Source organism: Ursus americanus, chromosome 20 (assembly GCF_024610735.1).
Source record: "Ursus americanus isolate L20-20 chromosome 20, mUrsAme1.1.p, whole genome shotgun sequence".
Classification (NCBI taxonomy): domain Eukaryota; kingdom Metazoa; phylum Chordata; class Mammalia; order Carnivora; family Ursidae; genus Ursus; species Ursus americanus.
The window spans coordinates 34,990,589-35,013,503 of NC_142146.1; the positions used below are offsets into that span (position 1 = coordinate 34,990,589).

Here is a 22,915-nt window from a genome sequence, read left to right on the forward strand (position 1 = left end):
CTCACCATTCCATGTGAAACCCCCCCCCCCCCGAAGCTGCAGGTTGGGTCAAAGAGGACAACCTTCCCCAGTAGAGGAGAACTGTTTTTCAGTCAAGGATATACAAGTAGCTGCATTCCCCTACTAGAACCTCCAAACAAGCTCTCAAGGTCCATTTGCAGGAGAATGTAGGGTAGTCAAGTTTCAAGACTCTAGACCACATCCAAACGAGGCCCTGCATGTGGCCCTTTCTTTTAAAAAAGGCGGGGGGGCGGGGGGGCAGGGGCCCGAAGACATCAACAGACATTTTTCCGAAGAAGGCATACAGATTGCTAAAATACACCTGAAAAGATGCTCAACATCACTTAACATCAGGGAAATAAAAATCAAAACTACAACGAGATATCACCTCACACCTGTCAGAATGGCTAAAATCAACAACATAAGAAACAAACGGTGTAGGCGAGGATGTGGAGAAAAAGAAACCTTCTTGCACTGTTGGTGGGAATGCAAACTGGTACAGCCACTCTGGAAAACAGTATGGAGATTCCCCCCAAGAAGTTAAAAATAGAACTACCCTAGAATCCAACGATTGCACTACTAGGTATTTACCCAAAGAACACAAAAATACTAACTCAAAGGGATACATGCACCCTGATGTTTATAGCAGTATTTACAATAACAAAGTTATGGAAATAGCCTATGTGTCCATCAACTGATGAATGGATAAAGAAGATGTGGTATGTGTGTATACATATGTATATACATGTATACATACATATATGTGTATGTATATACACATATACATATGTGTCTATACACATACACACATATAACACACAATGGAATATTAACCATAAAAAAGAATGAAATTTTGCCATTTGCAAGGACACGAATGGAGCTAGAAAGTATTATGCTAAATGAAATAAGTCAGAGAAAGACAAACACCACATGATTTCAGTCATATGTGGAATTTGAGAAACAAAACAGGGGCGCCTGGCTGGCTCAGTCAATGGAGCATGTGACTCTTGATCTCAGGGTTGCAAGCAGAGATTACTTAAAAATGTAAAAAGTTTTAAAAATTAAAGAAAAAGAAAACAAAACAAAAAAGGGAAAAAAGCTACAGAGAACAAACTGATGGTTACCAGAAGGGAGGTGGGGGGGGATGGGTGAAATAGGTGGTGGGGATGAAGGAGTGTACTTATTGTGATGAGCACTGGATGTTGGAAGTGTTGAACCACTATATTGTACACCTGAAACTAATATTACACTGTACGTTAACCAACTGGAATTTAAATAAAAAGTAAAAAAAACAAAAACAAAAAAAAACAAAGAAAGAAACCAAGGTTCACTACAAATAACCAGTCTTTTTGCCAGCTGTTCAATACCTGAAAGTATCTCTGGTCAATAAGGGCCTGCTGCTGGTTGTCTTTGCTGTGTTCATCTGGTTTCTCTAGGTCCTCTGCCTTTTTTTGACTGATAAGATCCCGTAATCTAAAGGGGAAAAAAATAAATCAAGATAATATTAAATACTTTCCTAGACATTGGATTAAGATAAACTGAGTCAACGATTTAGCTACCCTCTAAAATCTTTAATTTTTTAAAAGATTTATTATTGGGGCGGGGGAGAATGGGCAGAAGGAGAGGAAGTAGAGAGAATCTCAAGCAGACTTCCCCGATGAGGGCAGAGCCGACACAGAACTTGATCCTATGACCCCAAGATCATGACCCAAGCTGAAATCAAGTCCGACACTCAACTGACTGAGGCACCCAGGTGCCCCTAACCCTCCCACAGCTTTATGTCACTTTACATATATGTGCACACACACACAAATTTTTTCAATTCAATTTTTTAAGTCATATTGTCACTGGAAAATAAGAATGTCCCCTCAATAGACCACAAATTAGAAGAAATTTCTGAAAACAAAAGGGATCAGACTGAAGAAAGTTCTTTTTTTTTTTTTTTAAGATTTTATTTATCTATTTGACAGAGAGAGAGACAGTCAGCAAGAGAGGGAACACAAGCAGAGGGAGTGGAAGAAGCAGGCTCCCAGCGGAGGAGCCCGATGTGGGGATCGATCCCAGGACACTGGGATCAGGCCCTGAGCTGAAGGCAGACGCTTAACGACTGAGCCACCCAGGCGCCCCTGAAGAAGAAAGTTCTAACCACTCCCCAACACTTGCAAAAAGTAGAATAAGAAAGAACTACAGCAAACAATGAAAGTAACTTCCAAGGTACTCTGAGATTGGAGGCTACAGGTAAAGGGAGCAAGAAGCAATGGTCAGGGCAATTTGTTCGGGCACTGTAGCAGCAAATAATATGGTCCTTCCTTTTTCATACTACATTTGTACCAAAGAACAAACAACAGTGATGCCTGGGCTAGTCAAGAGAGCATGGAAACCCAAGAGACCACAGTTCCAGGTGGCTACCAGAAATCTGAGGACGTTTCTTTGCCTAGAAACCTATGTATGAGTATTATCCACCTAGTAGCAAACCCTTTCCCTTTGCCAATATCTCTCTTAAGTCAGGCTGTACTAAACATTCTCCTCCCACCCACCATGCCTTTGGAAAAAAGTAGTCTCTTATTAAAACCCACTTCAAATTAACCACATTAAATTTGAGTATGCCTATCAGTTTCCTGCAGAACCCTGACCCATTAAACCCATTCTATGACTCATTAATGAGCTTGACCTGCTGTTTCTTAAAACAGAACAGCAATATTCCAGGGCTCTTGGGTAGCTCAGTCAGTTAAGCGTCAGACTCTTTTTTTTTTTTTTTTTTAAGATTTTATTTATTTATTTGACAGAGATAGAGACAGCCAGCGAGAGAGGGAACACAAGCAGGGGGAGTGGGAGAGGAAGAAGCAGGCTCATAGCGGAGGAGCCTGATGTGGGACTCGATCCCGGAACGCCGGGATCACGCCCTGAGCCGAAGGCAGGCGCTTAACCGCTGTGCCACCCAGGCGCCCCTAAGCGTCAGACTCTTGATTCCAGCTCAGGTCTTGATCTCGGGGTTGTGAATTCAAGCCCCGAGTTCAGCTCCACACACGTTGTTTAAAAAAAAAAAAAAAAAAAAGCAGCAATGTTCCATCATGTCATTTGCCTGCTAAAAAACAAATCAATGGTGGGGGACCTGGGTGGCTCAGTTGGTTAAGCGTCAGTTTGGCTCAGGTCTTGGTCTAAGAGTCTTGAGATTGAGCCCCACATGGGCTCTGCACTCAGCAGGGAGACTGCTTCTCTCCCTCTGCCCCTCCCCTCTCTGCTTGTCCTCTGTCTGTCTCTCTCAAATACATAAATCTTCAAAAAACCAAACAATCAATGGCTTCCCACTGCTCTGTGAACTAAATCTTATCTCCCTAGGTCAGCGTTTGAACAGCTCAATGCCACCAGTTGTTACCCAATATTCCTCCTGAGTCCTTTCTTACCTCATCTCTTACTATTACCCTACAATTATCTACTCCAGTCATAGGTATTACCTTTGATCTTCACGCAACTGCTTTTCTCTGGTCCCTGATGAGTATATGACAAAAACAAATTAATAAGTGGAATTAGTTCTAGTAAAAAGTCAGTCTCCTTCATCCAGTAGATATAAAGACCTCACAATCCATTTTCCTTTTTTTTTTTTAAGATTTTATTTATTTATTTGACAGAGAGAGACTGTGTGCGAGCACACACACGTGCGAGAGGGAGCACAAGCAAAGGGAGCTGCTGCAGATGGAGAGGTTCTGAGAAGCAGGGTCCCCACTGAACGGGGAGCCTGACGTGGGGCTTGATCCCAGAATCCTGGGATCATGACCTGAGCCAAAGGCAATTGCTTAACCGACTGAGCTACCCAGGCACCCCTTACAATCCATTTTCCACCTGACTTCCAATCTAGTTACCAAATTCATATACTTAACAGTTTTGCTGAAGGGAGTGCCAGGAGCATATTATCTGGAATACAAATAGGACATAGAAAAACCAATATGCTCCCTAATGGGAATATAAGTAAACTGATATATCTGAATTTAAATGTTAAACATTTTCACCTGAGTGAAAGGTTAACTTGTCAATGAACTGTTTGCAAGTCTGATTAATAAATATTACACTATGGATATATAACATTTTAGCTGTCAATATAGTAACCTAAATACAATAATTGTATGTACTAGTTACAGTCACTCAGGGAAATGATATGTGATTCAATTAACTAGATGAATAAAGACATCCCCTCATTTAATAATGACAATAATCAACTTATATTAGGAACCTGGTGATGACGGCAATTGTATTTATTGGTAACATTCTCTATGAAGAAGTCTTTTAAACACTTTACATTGTAAAAGAAGATTTAAAAATGCAGCAAGCAAGCTTAGCCAAGAGTCTCTTAAAACAAGGTCAGGAGGCCATTAGGGAGGATTTTATGCACATCTTCATAGGAAGAAAGAAACTTTTAAAATCTTTTCAGCCAGCTGTGGCCCTCAGTCTGGACTGAACTTCCTCCTCACCATGACACCTAAATTGCTCACATTCTGTACTTTAAAAGGAACCAAAGAGATTCATACTTTGGCAAGTTTCAATACCTCATAAGCATATTAAATTAACTCAACCCATCCCAGTTAACCTAGTTTCAATCCGTTTTACAGAGAGGACCAATCCGTTTTACACAGAGGACCTAAATGAGAATGGCACTCATTACCTTTCACCTTTATAATTCTGCCTCCTCTTTGTCTCCCTCAGAACACAATTCAGGTTTCTACCTGAATCTGTGTCTCCCACACTGCAATTCTAATTGCCCAAATAAATATGTTTAATTTTCAATCAATTCCTTCTTGGTTGACAACATGTATACATTTATTTTATTTAGTTTTTTTAAAGATTTTATTTATTTATTTGACAGAGATAGAGACAGCCAGTGAGAGAGGGAACACAGGCAGGGGGAGCGGGAGAGGAAGAAGCAGGCTCATAGCAGAGGAGCCTGATGTGGGGCTCGATTCCATAACACTGGGATCACGCCCTGAGCCAAAGGCAGGCACTTAACCGCTGTGCCACCCAGGCGCCCCAACATGTATACATTTAATCTCACTGTTTTTCTAAGTTTACAGAAGATGAGGGTTAGTGAAAGCTAGGGAATCATGGGACATTGACCTTTGGTTTGCCTGGTCTCACAATAAATATCAGCCAAAGCATAATATTCCCGAAAACTTTGTATTCTGTAAAATCACAGAGGTAAAAATAACAGAGCTCAGGAGAAAAGTAGTGTTAGAAACCAGACTACGTAAAATTGATGCAGTCTGTAACAGAGAACAACCACCGGTCAGTTCCTCAGGAAGTAAGTTAGACAGCTCTAGTATGTCTATAGGCTGCCTCAGGGGATATTGTGGTTCTGCACAGACCACAGAGCATAAATGTTGGCTTGAGGATGCCAAGGCTATGAAAATGGAAATGGATCCAACTCCAGGCCAAAGAAGCTGAGGTTAAAACACGCAAAGGAGGTAGTGCAACTTGCCTCCAGCCTGGAGTCTGTCTAATGCTGAGGGTCAAAGAGGGAGCCCTGGGTGCAGCCTCTCATTTAAAATTTTCTTAAAATAGAGCTGAAAGGGTAGTTGCCTATGCAACTAGCAAAGGTTTTCCCCTGCTGAAAGCTATAATACTACTGCTATTCTAATTCCTTGTACCTAGGAAAAATCATGTGAACAACGTAATATCTATTTTATACTACTAATCGTTCCTTATTTCCCAATTGCATATGATTTCATTGATGTTTTAGAAGTGTGTTTTAGCAGTACAGGCTGTACTCAGAAATATGCTAAGGTTGTTCTGTTGTCTCCAGAGCAGTAAGCAGGGCCTAAAGGACATAAAGATCCCCTAAGAGTAGCTAAAGGATTCTTTACATACTTAACGAATATTTATTCCATGTAGCCAGCAGCAACAACTATGTTTCTTTGTGGAGTCTGGGAAACCCAGCAAACTGCACTTCCAGCTTAAAATATGCTATGCTGTCTCCTGTTTTCTACAGACATCTCCATAAGATATGTTTCTATGTGCAGAAATAGCTTTTAACTGTGTCTGATGAAGCCTTTCCATGATTCATGATGAGTCCATTCTGGAGATGAGGAACAAGTTGAAAAGTGGAATGCCAATTTTGTTGTAAAAAACCCTGTTTACTGGGGTGCCTGGGTGGCTCAGTTGGCTAAGCATCTGCCTTCAGCTCAGGTCATGATCCCAGGGTCCTGGGGTTGAGCCCCCCATTGGGTTCCCTGCTCAGCAGGGAGCCCACTTCTCCCTCACCCTCTGCTGCTCCTCAGGCTTGTGCTCTCACTCTCTTCAAATAAATAAAAAATCTAAAAAAAAAAACAAAAAAAAAAAAAAACCCAAAAACCTGCTTATTTTGCCACAAAGATACAAAACACATATACATATACCAATGTGAGCCTCTCAGAGTTGTACATTCCCTGAATCCTTTTCTCCATATTTCTGGGACTTTTTATATGATTAGGATGAAAAGAAGGGTGGTTCCCTTCAATCTATCAACTCTAATGCTACAACTTTGAAGGCAGCTGTTTGTTAAGAGAGAAGTCCAGCTCTAGGCCAAAATCCTACATGTTATCTTTCAGGCCCAAACCAGACGATTACAAAGGCTTTGCCTAGAAAGCCTCATGGGGGAAAGCTGCCCTCCCACATCAGACTTGGAGCACAGCCTATGCACTGCAATCTCTGGAGGGAACTGCTGTCAAGAACTCAGCCCCTCTTACTCCTCCCTTTCCTTGCAACTCCCAGGCCAGCATTACTAGTTCAGGTGCCTCCATCCTGAGGCCTCTTTATTGCGGTGACCCTGACTGAGGTACTTTTCACTTCTTCTTATGGGTTGGGGGCAGTCTTAACTACCTACTTTTCTCCACTCTGACTCAGTATTTTCCACTCCCATGCCCCCACTAGGCCCGTGAAACAGCGGGAGTCTTTTGTGCAGGGCTCCTAGGCAGTGAGATGTTTCCTCCTATCAGGGCAGCATGTCATTCACTGACCCTCACCTGGTGCCATTCCACAGAGAAAAATGGTACACTAAAAATGGATACTTTTTGGCCGCTTATACTATAGTAGTAAGTGAATAAAGCCTTGATTGTTCATTTCAGTTTGGTTCACTGTCCTAACCGCCTTGCCATACATCAGCTCCACACTAGAGTGACAGCATTCTAATTCCGTTTTTCACCTACCAAAATGTAAATAGCACTGAAATTAAATGGGATTAGTGTAGTACCTTTATCTTGTACTGGCAGACATATTTGATCACCTCCTAACAACTGAATTTTATAATCAACCTGTTTGTAATATTAACTCAAACAAGAAAAGCCCATTTTTTTCCCATGTCAAATAGACTCATTGATATTGAAGGTGGTTAGTTGAAAGGCAACAAATCTAAAGAAAAAAAATTGAATTCTCTCAGGTTCTAAAAGGGAGAGAAAGAGAGCCTTTCCCCTCCTTTTCCTGTAGCATTTCCTTTGGAAAACTTGCAGTTGTAAATCCTAGTATGAAATCTTTTTAAGATTTAAATAAGCCTCTTCCCAAGTTTACATCCTAGGAATGTCTTTCTTTCTTAGGAGCCTTTGAACCACACTTTTGAAACATAGACATCTCCCTGTCTCCACGGTAGTTTAGCCTAGGCTCCTGGCTCTAGGTTGTAACTTGCTGCTTATCATAAAAAACGCAGGAAGCTTTATTTTTCCTCAGGATAAAGACAATTCACATACATATATGCAATGGATTGTACACGCCCGGCTATATAAAAGAATGAGATTTCTTTCTGGCTTTGTAGTCTCTTTAGCAGACTGCCTATTATGTACATCACAGTCTGGTTGGATGTTTATTCAGTAATAAAACTTTTTTTCTACATTTATGGAGAGGATTCACTGGGCTGACAGGATATTTTATTTTATTTTTAATTATCTGCCCAACATTTAGTTCTTTAGTTCTCTAACATTTATGGTCTTTAAAAAGAACATAGTAGTTCTTTAAAAAATATTCTACCTCTGCCATTGCAGAAAATAAAAATTTGAAAAGGTTTACCTTAAAAAAATGTTTTTCACCGGGTGTTTTGTTGGTTCTAATTAGTATGATGGTTTAAGAGTTTGAGCTTTTGAGTCAGAATGAGTGGGTACAGATCTAATTTCTTTCCAAGTTCTTCCAGATACCATCTGTGTGATGTAGGCAAGTTATCTAACATTCCTAATTCCCTGTTTCCACATCTAGATTCTACAAAAGTTCCAAACCTAAAAAAAATTAATTTTTTAAATTCCAAATTTAAATTTCTAAAGCACAATTAATTTCTTCAAAATTCAACAGAAAAATACAGAAAGGTTTAATTCTGAATCATAATTTTAAAGGCTAATCGTGAAAAGTCTATCTAAAGACAATAGTCCAAAATGAATAACAACAAAGACGTACACAGTCAATTCTTGTTATTTGTGGTAGTTATGTTCTGTAAAGTCACCATAAACACTGAATTAGCAAAGACTGAGCCATTGCTCCTAGGGTTAATACAGAGTCAGTTTCCTGCATGCATCTGGTAACACTTCCCTCAACTGATCAATATATAAGCTTGTTTTATGTGTGTCACTGTTTAAAAACACCTTATTTAATATTGTTGATTCATTAACATTGAACTCAAAACAGCACTGTAACTCATGCCTAAATGAAGTTTATCTAGCACACGTATTTTCTCTGTAAGCCACATCACAGCCTTCTTCCCACCCAGGAAAGGACAGCAGACAGCACTCCAACACTACGCTTCATGGCCATCTTGGAGAAATCACCAACAAAAAGGGCAAAAATGTAAACAAACAAAAAAGTGGCACTATGACAACAAAAAAGATGACTGTTTACAGTTATAAGAGCCGAAACAAGAGGACAGAGCGTCACCTTGTTCAACAGCTGGAAAAGTGCATGTCCTCTCATAATCATGAAAGTGCCACAACTACTGATTTGGGAGTTAAAAATAAATTTTAGCAGGTAGGCAAATTCACAAATATGAAATCTGTGAATAATGAAGACTGACTACCTATCTCTATGTATACATAAGTGCACGTATGTATGTCTAATATACTTGCCTTGAAGTGAGTAAAATTCCTTTGAAGAGGATCAGGACATGCCACTCCAAAATATGACATCTGACATAGGAAATGTTTTAAGCCAAAAATATTTGAAACATGGCACGTGCAGGAAAGGCTCTCTGACCTCCTCCTCCTCTCCTGAAGCAGATCATAAGAACCTCATATAATAGGTGCTCGCCAATAGCCAAAGGAAAGGAGCTTTTATCTCTGGAGACAGAGGGACTCCAAGGAAGAATTTGAGTGTCCCCCAGTATACTTAGCTCATGCCCTTTTGTACTATCATGTTTTTCTACAACTTTCCATTCTTCAACAAAAGTAGTATAAGAAGGCTCAGGCTTGATTATTTCTTTAAGCCTTCATTTCCTTATGAAGATTTTCATACATTCACATATAATATCTATCTACACCTTCTCTTTTTACCTCCCTACATCCTCCTTTTCCCAGTTACTTCTCAACCAGTTTTCCTACCTCATTTAGACACCAATAACCACCTAGTTATTCAGGCCTAAAACTTAGAGGAGTCTTGATTTTTTTCCCCATGAGCTGCCTATATCCAATCCACCCTAAGACCTACCAGCTCTACCTCATATTCCAAACACTTCTCACCTCTGCCACTACTGCCCCCTGTGACCGACCATGTCACCACCATCTCTTGTCCAAACTCACACAACAGCTACTCTCATACTATTTTACATTTAGTACTTATACTACATCAAAATGGTCTTATTTAGTTTTTTCATTGTCCTTCTATCCTCATGTAATCTCCATGAGGGCAGGGACCCTTTCTATTTGGCTTATCACTGCAATTCCAGTACCCAGAATGCCAAGCAAATAGTAGGAAGTACTAAAGGTACCTAAAATATTAAGGAATAGTAGGAAGGGAAAAATATTAAGTGAACTAATGAATGCAGCCTTTCTGAACCTTCCATTTCCCTTTTTTAGTTTTCCTTCTATTCTATCTTAATTTAACTCAGTATATTAATCCTTGGATGTCCAGAATATTTGCCTTTCACTGTGGCATGTGTTGTCATGGGAAGGAAGAAACATAGCTGTCACTGAAAATTGAATCAACTTATGCTAATACAACTGACTTAATACATCTAATGCATATATTAACTCATATAGTTTCAAAATATTTCCTTCCAATGCTCCCCACACTACTTCTTCAAGTCCCATTCCCTTGAATGAAAGAGTACACCTACGTAATCTTCAGAAAATACTACCACTAATTAGGGCCAACTTTTTCAAACTCCTCTGAGACTGTGCTTTTCAAAGCCAAGAAAAGTACAAGTAAGTGATGGATGTGAATGACTCACTGCATTCATTCTAGTATTTTAAAGTGTGACGAGGCTGTGTATTATTCAGGTCATGACTAGCACCGACAAAAATTGGGAGCTTGTCATGTCCAATTTCAATGATTCACTTGCAATTCCACTATGGCTTCCAAAGACAATTTTCTAGTTAAAACCTTTGCCCTTATTACATCAAGTAAATGCCTTTGTTTGTTCTTAAGATAAATATATAGCCAAATCCAACACAACAAAAACTGTTTTTAAACTATGGAACTACAAATATCCTTTTATGTCATTTTCCCCCATCAGTCTGGTAATTTCAAGCTAAGGCCACTATGAAGTAAGCACGAAGTAAACTTACAGGTAATAAAAATAATAAAATACAAAACCGTAATGAATCTGTAACTTCGGTAAAATATAATTACTTGATGTTTTTCTTAAGGGCTTTCTCCAGTTTCTTCACCTGTTGTTTATAAAGTCTTAATTCATGCTGTGTGGGCCTGCAGAAAATAAATCACATTGAATGCATTCAATTTATTGAGTAAAACTATAAAGATATTTAATAGATAAGGTATACTATGTTACTTGTCACACATATGCTTATTAAAAATCTTAATATATTTCATGATTGCCAGTGAGGTGTTTGTTGGCCACCGAATTTCTCCTTCCATGTATTCCCTGTTCAAAACTTTTTACCCATTTTGTTATGCATTACTTGTTTTTATAGTGAAATATTTCAAATGTACAGACAAGAAGAGAGAACAGTAAAACAAATAATGGTATACCCACTACTCAGCTTTACCAAAGTTAAATATTGACAGATTTGTTTCAAAAATTTTTTTAACTAGGGGCGTTTGGGTGGCGCAGTCGTTAAGCGTCTGCCTTCAGCTCAGGGCGTGATCCCGGCGTTATGGGATCAAGCCCCACATCAGGCTTCTCCACTAGGAGCCTGCTTCTTCCTCTCCCACTCCCCCTGCTTGTGTTCCCTCTCTCGCTGGCTCTCTCTGTCAAATAAATAAATAAAATATTTAAAAGAAAAAAAAATTTTTTTTAACTAAAACATTATACATATAGTTAAAACTCCACGTGTGTCCCTGTTAGGTAATCACTATCCCAAATTAACTGTTCATTATTCCCATGCATAATTTAAAATTTTTACTACATATTTACATAGCCATAAATTTACATATCATTATATGGTAAGTTTTTTTTTTTTTAACTGTATATAAATGGAGTCTACTTTAGGTATCAGTTCCCTCTCCATTTAAATATAATCTTTATGAGAACAAGTTATTTATTTTGGTCATTATATTACACCAGAGCTTAGGACCGTGTCTAACTTATAAGAGGTATTCAACAAACACTTGATAAATGAAAAGAATCTTAACACTGTTTATTCCTTATTATTCCCTGGCAACATGCAGAACATCATCCTTTTGTGGTGGCATGCTATATATAAATATACCTTGTTGTATGACGTTTTTTAGTTTTCTTCTCCTCTCACAACACATGGATAAGGTAGTAAGACATTCTAAAGAAACCTGGGTATGGGAAACCTGCTGATATAAATCTGAATCTACTCTGCGCTCCTACCCAGTTTTATCTTTTTCAGTGTGGGCTTCTATATTCTCACTTCCCTTGCCTACCTACATGTGTTCTTGTTCCATCATATGAGATACAGCTAAGTAAAATGAGTGTAAAAAAGTATGAGGTTTCCAAGATTAGCTTTACAGTAAAGGAGCTGGAAAGATTCATTTAAGGCCCCAAATTCTATGTATTTACTTTCCAAAAGTTAAATAAAAATTACTTAAGTTTCTCTCACCTGGTTTCCAAATCTCTTTGGAGATTCAGCTTTTCACTTAAAAGTGCATCAATCTTGGATTTCGATTCCTTGAGTTGATTCTGTAATGACTTCAACACATTTCATAGAAAAATAGTTAACTTTCCTAGATTATTTTATTTTATAAAAAAGTAATTATTAATCATGTAGTCCCCATACCATTAGAAGGCCTTTATAAGTTGGTGAAGCATCCAAACTTCTGTAGTCTTTTTCTTCTTCTGATTGACTTTCATTTTCTTTATATTGCCTGTGAAAAGGTACATAGTATGTACTTCTTATGAAAAATCTATCTCCAAAGGAAAAAATACAGCTAACAAAAATCAACCCAATAGATGTTTGATAACCTAAATATGAATCAATACTTAAGCCAAATTTCCCACTTGTTCTCAGAAAGAATGGTATTAGAAATACTACTACCCAGTATTACAGTACCTATTTGTTCACTATCACCTTTATCTAAAACATAAGATCCCTGTGGACCAGAACTTTGTTTTGTTCACCATTGCATCTCACTGCCTAGAGAGTATGGGTTATAAAGGGGGTGAAAAAAACACTTTTTGAATGAATAAAGTAACAAAGCATATTGTTTTTTCTTTCTAGTACTTTTAGGTCACCAAAAGCCTATACGAAAAAAACACAGTATGAGTGGACAAGGCAATAGATTTAATAGTCCCAATTCAAGTCCTGACTCCATTAACCTGATGCTATTTGAATAGGTAAATCTCTCAGAATTTGTCTTCTGTCAGAGAAGTATCTATCACATCTACCTCCGGGACTGGTGTCAAAAGTAAATAAAAGACATTAAAGCACTCATGTCCAGGAAATCAGGAGTGAACTTCAAAAGTCACTTGCTTCCATTATCCAAGACCATTTAAAGAGAAAGATGGAATTAAACAAGGGAGCTTCACTTAACTACTAATTCACTATAGAACCATTTTCCCTGGGGTAATTTTTCAAGTGTCTCTGACATCTCAGAAGAAAATGTGAGCCTAATAGGTTTTATTCCTGTGTTACTTTCCTTGGCTCTTCAATCATATCCACCAAGTCAGGGAAATACTAACAGAAATAACTAGCAATATATTTCATGTAATCTATATTGAAGTAGTAACACTGGGTAAAAAAAAAAAAAAAAAAAAAAAAAAGTAAAGTTACATAGTAGCTGAAAGCCTATCATTTTAAAATGTACTTTTCCTCTTTTTCAGAGATTATAGCACATTTGCAGTTTTCTAAGGCTTCCAGCTGGTTAACTCTTATATTCACATTTCTACTGCCTTGATTGCTGCTTCCGTTCCGAGTTTGCTCATGTATGGAGACAGAAAGCAATACCAGTCCATAGTATTCAGAAACTCCCTTCACAAGTCCCTCTGGAAGTCTTCCCAAGCCTGTGCCCTAAATTAGAGCTCCCAAATTGTGTACCATAGGTGTGCTATGCAAAAGGGTTACAAATATGGCAAGATATTCATCCCTCTCAGGCCTCAGGACAACTGGGTAGGGCTTAGGGTGGTCAGAGTTCTAAACCAGGTGCTTTCGATCGCAGCTTTGTGTGTACCCCAGTATGGTATACAAACATCAATATTTGTGTTTCATAATGAAAAAAACTTTAGACAACACTGCCCTTAATAAAAAGGTGTTAAGCAGGGGCTTTGGGCTTTTGCCTCTGCAAGAGGCCCTGTCCCATCTGTCTTCCTCCCTTGGCCTTGCTCCCCTAGCTCTACAGGCACATACCTCCTTCTCCTGTGTTTCCTGTGCCCTATGTAGGCCTCCAAATCCCTCATTTTCTCTCCTGTTTCAGCTCTTTCATCTCTCAACTCTTTCATCTTTTCTTCAGTAATGTAATACTTATCAATTATACCCTCCTTTTACACTACTCCTGCTCTTTCAGATGATAATAAGAACCTATTTATAGGTCTCAAAATCCACCTTGAAGTTGCTACAATCTCACTATCAAGTTTGTATTCACTCTTAGAAAGGAGACTCAGTTGGAGTCTATAAAGTCAATGAAACCTGAAAAACCCTCTCCTTTGGAGATTCTTCACCGCTGCAAAGTATAAATGACTTTAATTTTTTCATCTGTAAGATTATTTATAACATAGTGCCTATTTTCTTCCTATCTACTTCTTCCTTAGTGAGAGACGTTCAAGCCAAATATCTGGCCTGAGCAAGGTTTTTATAAGCCAAACTATCTCACTTCAGCTAGGCCAGTGATGACAGGACTGCTAAGTGAAAAGGGAATTCCCTTCCTCAACCCTGGATTTTTACTACAAATTAATGACAACCAAATTCAACACTCCTTCCCAAAATGGACTCAATCCCGTTATCATTTCTAGTCAAAGAACCCCAGTTTGCACGACTTCGGAGGCAACTTCTCTTACTATATCCCACATGACGGATTTCAAATGATGGCTATGTTAAATCTTCTCTACTCTTACTAAAAATCCCAAACTCTATCCTATATCAAGTCAGCAATCAGCAAGCTGCTGCCTGAGGGCTACATATAGGCTGTGGATTTTTGTAATTAAGAGTTTTACAGAACACAGCCATGCCAATTCATTTACATATCATCTGTGGCTGGCTTTGTGCTAAAAGAGCAGCGCTGAAGAGTTGTGAGACAATACAGCCTAAAATGCCTGTAATATTTACTGTCTGGCCCATTATAGAAAAGTTTGCAAACACCTAAATCTAGATTCAAATTTACTAAAGACATAGCCCAAAGGTTGCAACCGATACTGAGTTTGGACCATATAATATTTTTGTTTTTTCTTTTTTAATTTTTTATGACTACAGTTGACATACAATGTTACACTTGTTTCAGGTGTACAACATAGTGATTTGACGTCTCTGTATGTTCTCTATGCTCACAAGTGTAGCTACCTTCTATCACCATACACTATTACAATGTCATTGACTATATTTCCTACGCTTTTCCTATTATTCACATGACTTATTCATTCCATAACTGGAAGCCTCCTCTCGCTTTCGCCTTACCCATTCTGGCCAATACCCACTCCTCTTATTTCTGGCAACCATCAGTTTGTTCTCTGTGGACCATACAATATTTTTTAAATCACTAAGTTAATTGAGAATATTAAAAATCTTATTTCATTTATAAATCTCAAAAAAGCCAGCAAATCTAGCCACACTGAACTCACTTCTTACAAGGTATCAACTGGTTAGAGTGTACAGTAATGGCCCCCTTCAGACAGATGGTATACAGCGGTCCAATTTGCCACAGTCCTCACCTAGACTGCTTCACTCACTTTTGTTATTTTCTTGATTGTGTAAGCTTAAGTTTGCAACCTCTCAAGCCATTAAATTCTTCATTTTCCTTCTCTTTACTCTTACATCTATGACTAACCATTTTAGTGTCAAGTTGGCTAGGCTACGATGCCCAGCTGTTTGGTCAAACACCAGTCTAGATATTGCTATGAGGTATTTTTTAGATACGATTAACAGTTAAATCAACAGACTTGAAGGAGAACCTTTCATAATGTGAGTAGGCCTCATGCAATTAAAGGCCTTAAGAACAAAGATGGAGACCCACAAGAACTCTTCCCTGGGTCTCTAACCTGCAGGCCTGCCTCACAATCACATGAACCAATTTCTTTAATTTTTTTCTGTCTATATAAATGTACATCCCATTGGTTCTGTTTCTCTTGAGAACCCTGACTAATCTACAGATCTATAACCTCATCACCCAGTTTTTCTGAATTAAAGGAAAAAGTGCCTTCCTTCTTGCCAAGGCAAATGATGCCTTCTCGTTCATTTACAGCCTACTTGGTCCACTAAGGGAAAGACTGCTCTCTATAGATTACTACGTCCATGTATAATATACCAACAAATCCCTTGAATTCCAGCCAAATTGGTTTAATCACAGTGCCATAAAAAAGTCTACATTTTTATATCTATGCACTTTTGCTCACAGCATCCAACCAGTCTAAAATGACTAACTTTTTTGCCTTTCTACTTTCCCAAATTTTACTTATCCTTCAAGCTCAAGCACAACTCTCATCTGCTTTGTAAAGGCATCTCTGGTCACTCCATCCAAAACTGTTTTGTTCTTGTTCTAAACTCCTATATTACTGTCTATACAATTTTTAATAATTACCTTATAATAATATGTGTATTAGTGTTTTTTAATCTCATTATTTTTCTTAATTATTAATGTGTTTACATTTTATTTCCCTTACTAGATTGTAAGATCTTAGAAGGTAAGAGCCATATCCAAAACTTTGTCTCATCTCTGTAGAATCTAACACCATGCCTATTATCATCTAAAAGACACAGTTTTATTTGGAAATCAGGAGGTGTCTGAAGTTACTTGATATAATGCTACTTTCTGAATAGAATCAAACAAGGAATTCCTCTATCATTAGTTGTTCTCTTCTTGTCTTCCCTTCCTCCCTTTTTTACTTCTTTGTCCCCTGCCTTCTGTTTTTTTTGTTGGTTGGTTGGTTGGTTGGTTGGTTGGCTTCTTTTAGAGTCCCAAAGGTGCTAGAAGGCATCAGCAACTGCCACAGCTCTGCCATTGGTCCTGCTGTTTCTGGAAAGTCATTATTCTTGGGGAGAGAAGAATGTACACCTGACAAAAGTGGAGAATTTATCTGCATCGTTTACTATGGTTCCCTACGTACCTAAAACAACATGGCACGAGATAGGTGCTCAAATAAATATTTGTTAAAAGAATTATTCCATCTATAAACAATGAAACAAAACAGCTGTTTTAATTACCTTAAAGTACTCTGGATTATTTGGCCTTAGATATCCCTCAGTTATTTTAGGTTAGTCAAAGACCATTATCTTTATCTTTACCCTTATTTTTTTAATCAGAGGTGACAAGTGTGTTTTACTCTATATGTTTGATTTTTCACTATGACATTTTGTCTTTATCTCCTATAAATCTGCACACTAATTACACAGCACTTCAGTAGGTAGCTAGTCTAATCTACTATGCACTCTGTGGATATACTCTGTAAGTCCAGTGGCTAGATGACCGCAGTAGAACATAATGCTTCAACAAACTAAAACAATATTTCTTCTGTGACAAATATTTTGATTATTAAATACATTTTAAAATAAGTGCAACAATACATTTTAACATAAAGAGTAAAACACAGTCTTCAAAATCTTTATATAAAAAGAAATTCATAGTTACGTATTAGATAGATTTCCAAAGCTATTTAAAGTTTCAAAAGACCATAAAAACTTTTGGTGTGATTCATGACTGGATAATTAACTTTAAAAATTGTAAATAGGATAAGTCTTACCTTTGTTTATGCAATTTTCTAATTTTACATTCATAGTAATCAATTAGGCAAAGCAACCTAGAAAACAGAAGATTAACTGAATTTTCAAAATGTGGTATTGGACCATTAACTATACTATTCTCTCTACATAATTTCAAATTATAGCAATAAAGATACAGGTTATCTAGCAAGTTTATAAAAAATTTAAGTGATTTTTGTCAGAAGTATTATACTAAGCCATACATTTTAATTTTGAAGTATAGATTTTAAACTAACCACGAACATTATATCTCAACATATTAAATGAATATTTTCTTTGTCCCATCAGTTCTACCTCTAGCAACTGCTCTCATAGAAATACTTGCTCAAACCTGTAACTCAAAATGAACAAAGTTGTTCACTGCACCATTATTTACAAGACTGAAAATCCAGAAACACTCTAAATGTTCTTCAATAAGAGAAAAGTTAAATAATGACACATCCACTCTTTGGAAAACAATGAAGCACAGAAGAAATAATGTATGTAAATTTGTATGTCCTAATAAAAATTGATAAGGAAAAAAAGTAATGTTGCATAGCCAAATGTAGAGTATTACTCTATTTTTTCTTTTTTTTAAGATTTTATGCATTTAGGGCGCCTGGGTGGCTCAGTCATTAGGCTCTGCCTTTGGCTCGGGTCATGATCCCAGAGTCCTAGGATCGAGCCCTGCGTCAGGCTCCCTACTCTGCTGGGAGCCTGCCTCTCTCTCTCGCACTCCCCCTGCTTGTGTTCCCTCTCTCGCTGGCTGTTTCTCTGTCAAATAAATGCATAAAATCTTTTTTTTTTTTTTTTAAGATTTTATTTATTTGACAGAGAGAGAGAGTACAAGCAGGGGGAGCTGTGGAGAGGGAGAAGCAGGCTCCCTGGGGCTCAATGTGGGGCTTGATCCCAGGACCCTGGGATCACAACCCAAGCCAAAGGCAGTTGCTTAACCAACTGAGCCACCCAGGTGCCCCTCTGTTTTTGTTTTAAAAAGAAATAATTGTATGTGAAGTTGTATTTGTATTGAATAAAAACTCTGTGAGTTCTTAACTGGGGGATAATACCATAACCTAGGGAATAGTCTTGGCTGTCACACTGATTAGAGTTGGGGAGGGCGCAGGATGCTAGAAGTTCGTTAACTGACACAATGAACCATTCCACCCAAAACACCAATGGCACTCCTGTTGTTAAACAGGAGGAAGGACACAAACAAAACTATTAAAAGTGATTATCTCTGGAATACGGAAATTAGGAGGGGGTAAGCAGATATATTTTACTTTACATACTTTCATATTGTTTGAACTTCTATAAACATGTACTGTACTGCTTTTGTAATTTAAAAAACCCTCAAGGAAAAAAATAACACAATGTTTTCACATGCTATTCTTCTTAAAGTAAGAATTTATACTATTTCCCCATCTTGGGACACTTATTCTTTTTTTCAGAGCTAATTCAACCAATTGTGCTTTTAATATTTCAGCTTTCTAGATCATTCTTTCTCTCAATCTTTCTCCAACTCAACACATACCAGCTTTCATATTATCTGGTAAAAATGCTTTAATTTCCTTTATATCCTTCACAAACCCTGTCACCTCTTACTCCCCCCTTACACTACCATTTCATCTCGATCTTTTCCTTCACAGCAAGCTTCATTCATTCTGATTGTTACCGGATACCTTCAATAAACTTTTAGGGAGGACTTAATTGTGTGTCAAACGGGGAATTCTGAGCAAGACAGCAAGAAGGCAAACACTGAAAAGGAAGCATGTAACACTTACCACCTCTCCTTCCCGAAATATTTTTGTTCATTAGTTATCCTGACATCCGAACGTAACTCCTCTCTGCCTACTTTCTTCCTTTATCTGAAACTTGGAAGTTCTCTGGAGTTTGGCCCTTCTAACTGCTGGCCTGATGTCTCTACATGGCTGACAAAAGGTGCCTAAGCACATGTCCATGAATGAATTCATCATCTTCCGTCCCTCTTCCCCAAACCTAGCTTGAAATCTGGCTATCTTTGACTCCTGTCCTTCTTTCAATATCTACAGCCAGTTAGTCTCAACAATTCCTGTCTATATTTCCAATAGCTCTCCTTTCTTTTGGCCCTAATTGCAGGCCTTTGCAATCTCCAACCTTGGCTATTACAAGTGATTATTAACTTGTCTTTCTGTCTCTGGGTTTAATTTCTTTGATCAGAAATGCTGGGGGTGGGGGGTTTCCTGCTATATAGTAAGCAGAACCTAAACTCTTCAGCCTGCAGTTTAAGCCCTTCAAAGTTCCAGCACAACTTTCTTTCGATATTGTCTCCTAAAACACTTACCAGCATCATCTTGTGTACCCTATGCTCCAAACCTCTGACTACTTAGGCTACTTGCTATTCTCAAATATAGTCAGTTTTCCTGCCACCATACTTCTCCAACTAAAATACCTTTCCCTCACCTCTGCCTATTAAAATTCTATAGTTCCTAATAATCTTGTGTGTTATCTCTTCGTGAAGCCTTTCTGGTCATCCCCATATTCCTCAAAGGAAACAAAAATCTCCTTCTGTCATCCCCACTTAGTATCCTATTTGTCCCATCATTTTAGCAGATACCACTATCTGCCTTGTATTTTACTTACCTCAGTATGTGTCTATCTACCCAGTTAGACTATCAGATCCGTAAATGGCAGGAAACATGGTTTTACTTATCTATGTATGTTCTATATTGTTTTTCCCAATGCCTTTGTAACTTTTAACAATAGCTGTAGTGTTTACAACTCATGTATTTCTAATAAGGTAAATTCACAATTTTTAAGTTCTGTGTCTCAAACTGAAAATTAGCTTTATTAAAAATCAAATAGAACAGAGAATCTCTAGGTCATTAGACAAATTCACACGTGAATTAGCTTGACTTCATATAGTACATGGTAAGTTCTCTCAATGCTTCTCCTTTACTCACTGTCGAACTCACTCAAATTGACTGGTTTTTGTATTTGTTTTTATTCCCCTTCCTCTCTCTTACTCTTCTATTTCTCCCACTGCAATTGTCTCTTTCCTTCTTTTTATTCTTCCTTACCCTTATTTTTCTCTGCTTCTCTCTTTTTAAAATTTAATCACACCTATCTCTATTTTTATGGCATTTTAATTGTAATTTTTAAATTTTTGTCCTGTTCTTCCTTCAAAAGGATCAAAATTATATGTGTGTGTATTCTTTCTTAAATAATTATCAAAATCTATAATCTTAACTTGTTTTTAATTTACATGAGACCTCATTTATTTTTATAGTAAAATAGAAACACCTAGTTAATAAAGATCCCCAGTCCTACTAAGTAAATACTTAAGACTAGTTAGAATGTAATTAGTTTATACTATTAAGTGAAAAAAACATGGTGCTACATTTATACATTATACAAAAAGGGGAAATATGAATATAATATCCATACTGCTTGTATTTGCTAAAAATAACACTAAACACTTAAAATTACCTATAAGGGAAGGTAAGGAATAGGGTCAAGGGAACAGAAATGAAAACACAACTTTTCTGAATATAAATAATTAGTTTTGACTTTGGAATTGTATCATTGTTTTACATATTCAAAAGTAAATGGAAAATAAAAAAGCAATCCCTAAACAACGAAAACAAAGTGAAACAAACCTAACTGTATATTAATTTGGTGACACATACAAAGAAATATTTCAGAACACTGTATTTGTATCCTAGAATATATTATTAATGTCAAAGATGATTGCAAAGAAATTTAAATTTCATAAAGTAGACTTACTGTTAGCAGTAATTCTGGTATTATTTTGAAGCTATTTTTATATGTTATATAATAAAGCAAATAGTTTTATGATATTGTTCTTAGGAATAAGGATTTCTGGTATAAAAGGAAGTTACAAATGTAGAATCGGGGTTTAAATAAAAATCCTGTAATGTTAACTTCAGTTGGAAAAACAATTAATGATGTCTTTTCCCAGAAATATATATAATTCCTTGTACTCTTCTAAAAAGTCCTAAATCAATGACAACATAATAGACATTATAAGCTTGACAAGCAACCCCAACACCAAACTGTGGTCTCTAAAAACCATTCCTGACTAAAAGAAATGTCTAATTAATTTATCTTAAGTTTAATTTAGTCAATTCTAAATGTTTAGTGTTAGCTTTAACAAATATCTGAATTCATTCCCCAAAAGAGCTCTGGGGCAAAAAAAAAAAAAAAAAAAAGTATAAAATGTGCCTCCTGCCTAAAAGTAAGAAATCTAACAAAGATTAATGAGGTTGGGTCAAAAGTGTATAATACCAGCATGAAGAAGTTCCCACTGGCCAAAGACAGAATAATATGATCATTAAAATCCAGGAGTTAATAACATTTGAAAAAAAGAGAGGACAGCCACAAACAAAAAATCGTATTACTTATCACTGGAAATCATAAGTGCACCAACTCCTTAAAAAGTGGGAATTAAAATGAAAGAATTGAGCATTAGTTATACCTTCCCTGTAATAAACCACATAGGGCAACCAAACAGCTCCTAGTCAATAGGAAAGGTTCTTTTTTATGGAAGAATTCCCGGGGGGGGGGGGAGGTGCGGGAACAACAGAATTGAAAAATCACCATCTTGCAAAATCATCAATTGAGTAAAACCATTAGATGAAGGAATGATGGGGAATTTTATAGTGGAAGAATCAGATTACTATTTAACCCCCTGAACAATCTTAGCATACTTAAGAGTAAGTCAACTAGACAATATGTGCCTCCTGATATGTCACAACCTATGAAGTATTTTGCCAAAAATATTTGTATCTGAATTCAGCCCTAACTTCCAGTTTAGAGAAACAGAGGAGACAGAAGAATAAATTAAATGACGCAATAAGAAAGCAAAATCTAGTATGAACTTCTCCAGGCCAAATGACCAGTTTCTTCCTTTGGGGGGGGGGGCAGAGAAGAGGGGGAGGAAGACTCCTCCAGTTTATAAGAGATATAACCACTCCCAAGATAAAATGTTTTAAAAAATGATAGTGAACATTACTGTCTATCCAAGATGGTATGAGGAACTCTTTTGCAGAGATAAGCAAACACTCTGTTTTGAGTGACAATGCGCTCTTCCTCCTCCTTTGTTAATCTATAGATATCCTTTTGCAAAGAAGCAATAGTCTCTTGTTGTTCCATTCGTTTTTTCTTATAATGCTGACATTTTGCCTGTAAGAAATTTTTCAAAAAACATAATTATGGTATGTACATCTAGGACCTGGTGTGCTAACAATATTGTACCAAAGCCATCTTCACAGTTTCTACTGAGATGCTTCATTCAAGAACTTCAAGACCTGTTTTTAAATGGGTGCAAGCTCCAAGAACATTAATAAGTCATAAACACAAAAAATATAACAAGTAAAATAGGAAAAATATAGTTTATAATTAATCACATGCATTCAAGTTTTTAATAAGGAACTCCATAAAACTGATATAATTTCATG

At 37.2% G+C, this 22,915-nt stretch overlaps 1 protein-coding gene across 11 annotated transcripts in view; it reads right to left on the reverse strand.

Annotated features, from left to right (window-relative positions):
* Positions 1–22,915, reverse strand: part of CEP70 (centrosomal protein 70) — a 90,666-nt gene that overhangs the window by 24,202 nt on the left and 43,549 nt on the right. For all 11 annotated transcript variants that reach the window (XM_087870229.1, XM_087870224.1, XM_087870226.1 and 8 more), the window contains 6 exons: positions 22,471–22,640; positions 17,462–17,518; positions 12,357–12,444; positions 12,180–12,268; positions 10,783–10,857; positions 1,368–1,473 (listed from right to left, as the gene is read on the reverse strand). In XM_087870229.1, the coding sequence (XP_087726355.1) occupies positions 1,368–1,473; positions 10,783–10,857; positions 12,180–12,268; positions 12,357–12,444; positions 17,462–17,518; positions 22,471–22,640 (585 nt within the window). The remainder of the gene's footprint in view (positions 1–1,367; positions 1,474–10,782; positions 10,858–12,179; positions 12,269–12,356; positions 12,445–17,461; positions 17,519–22,470; positions 22,641–22,915) is intronic.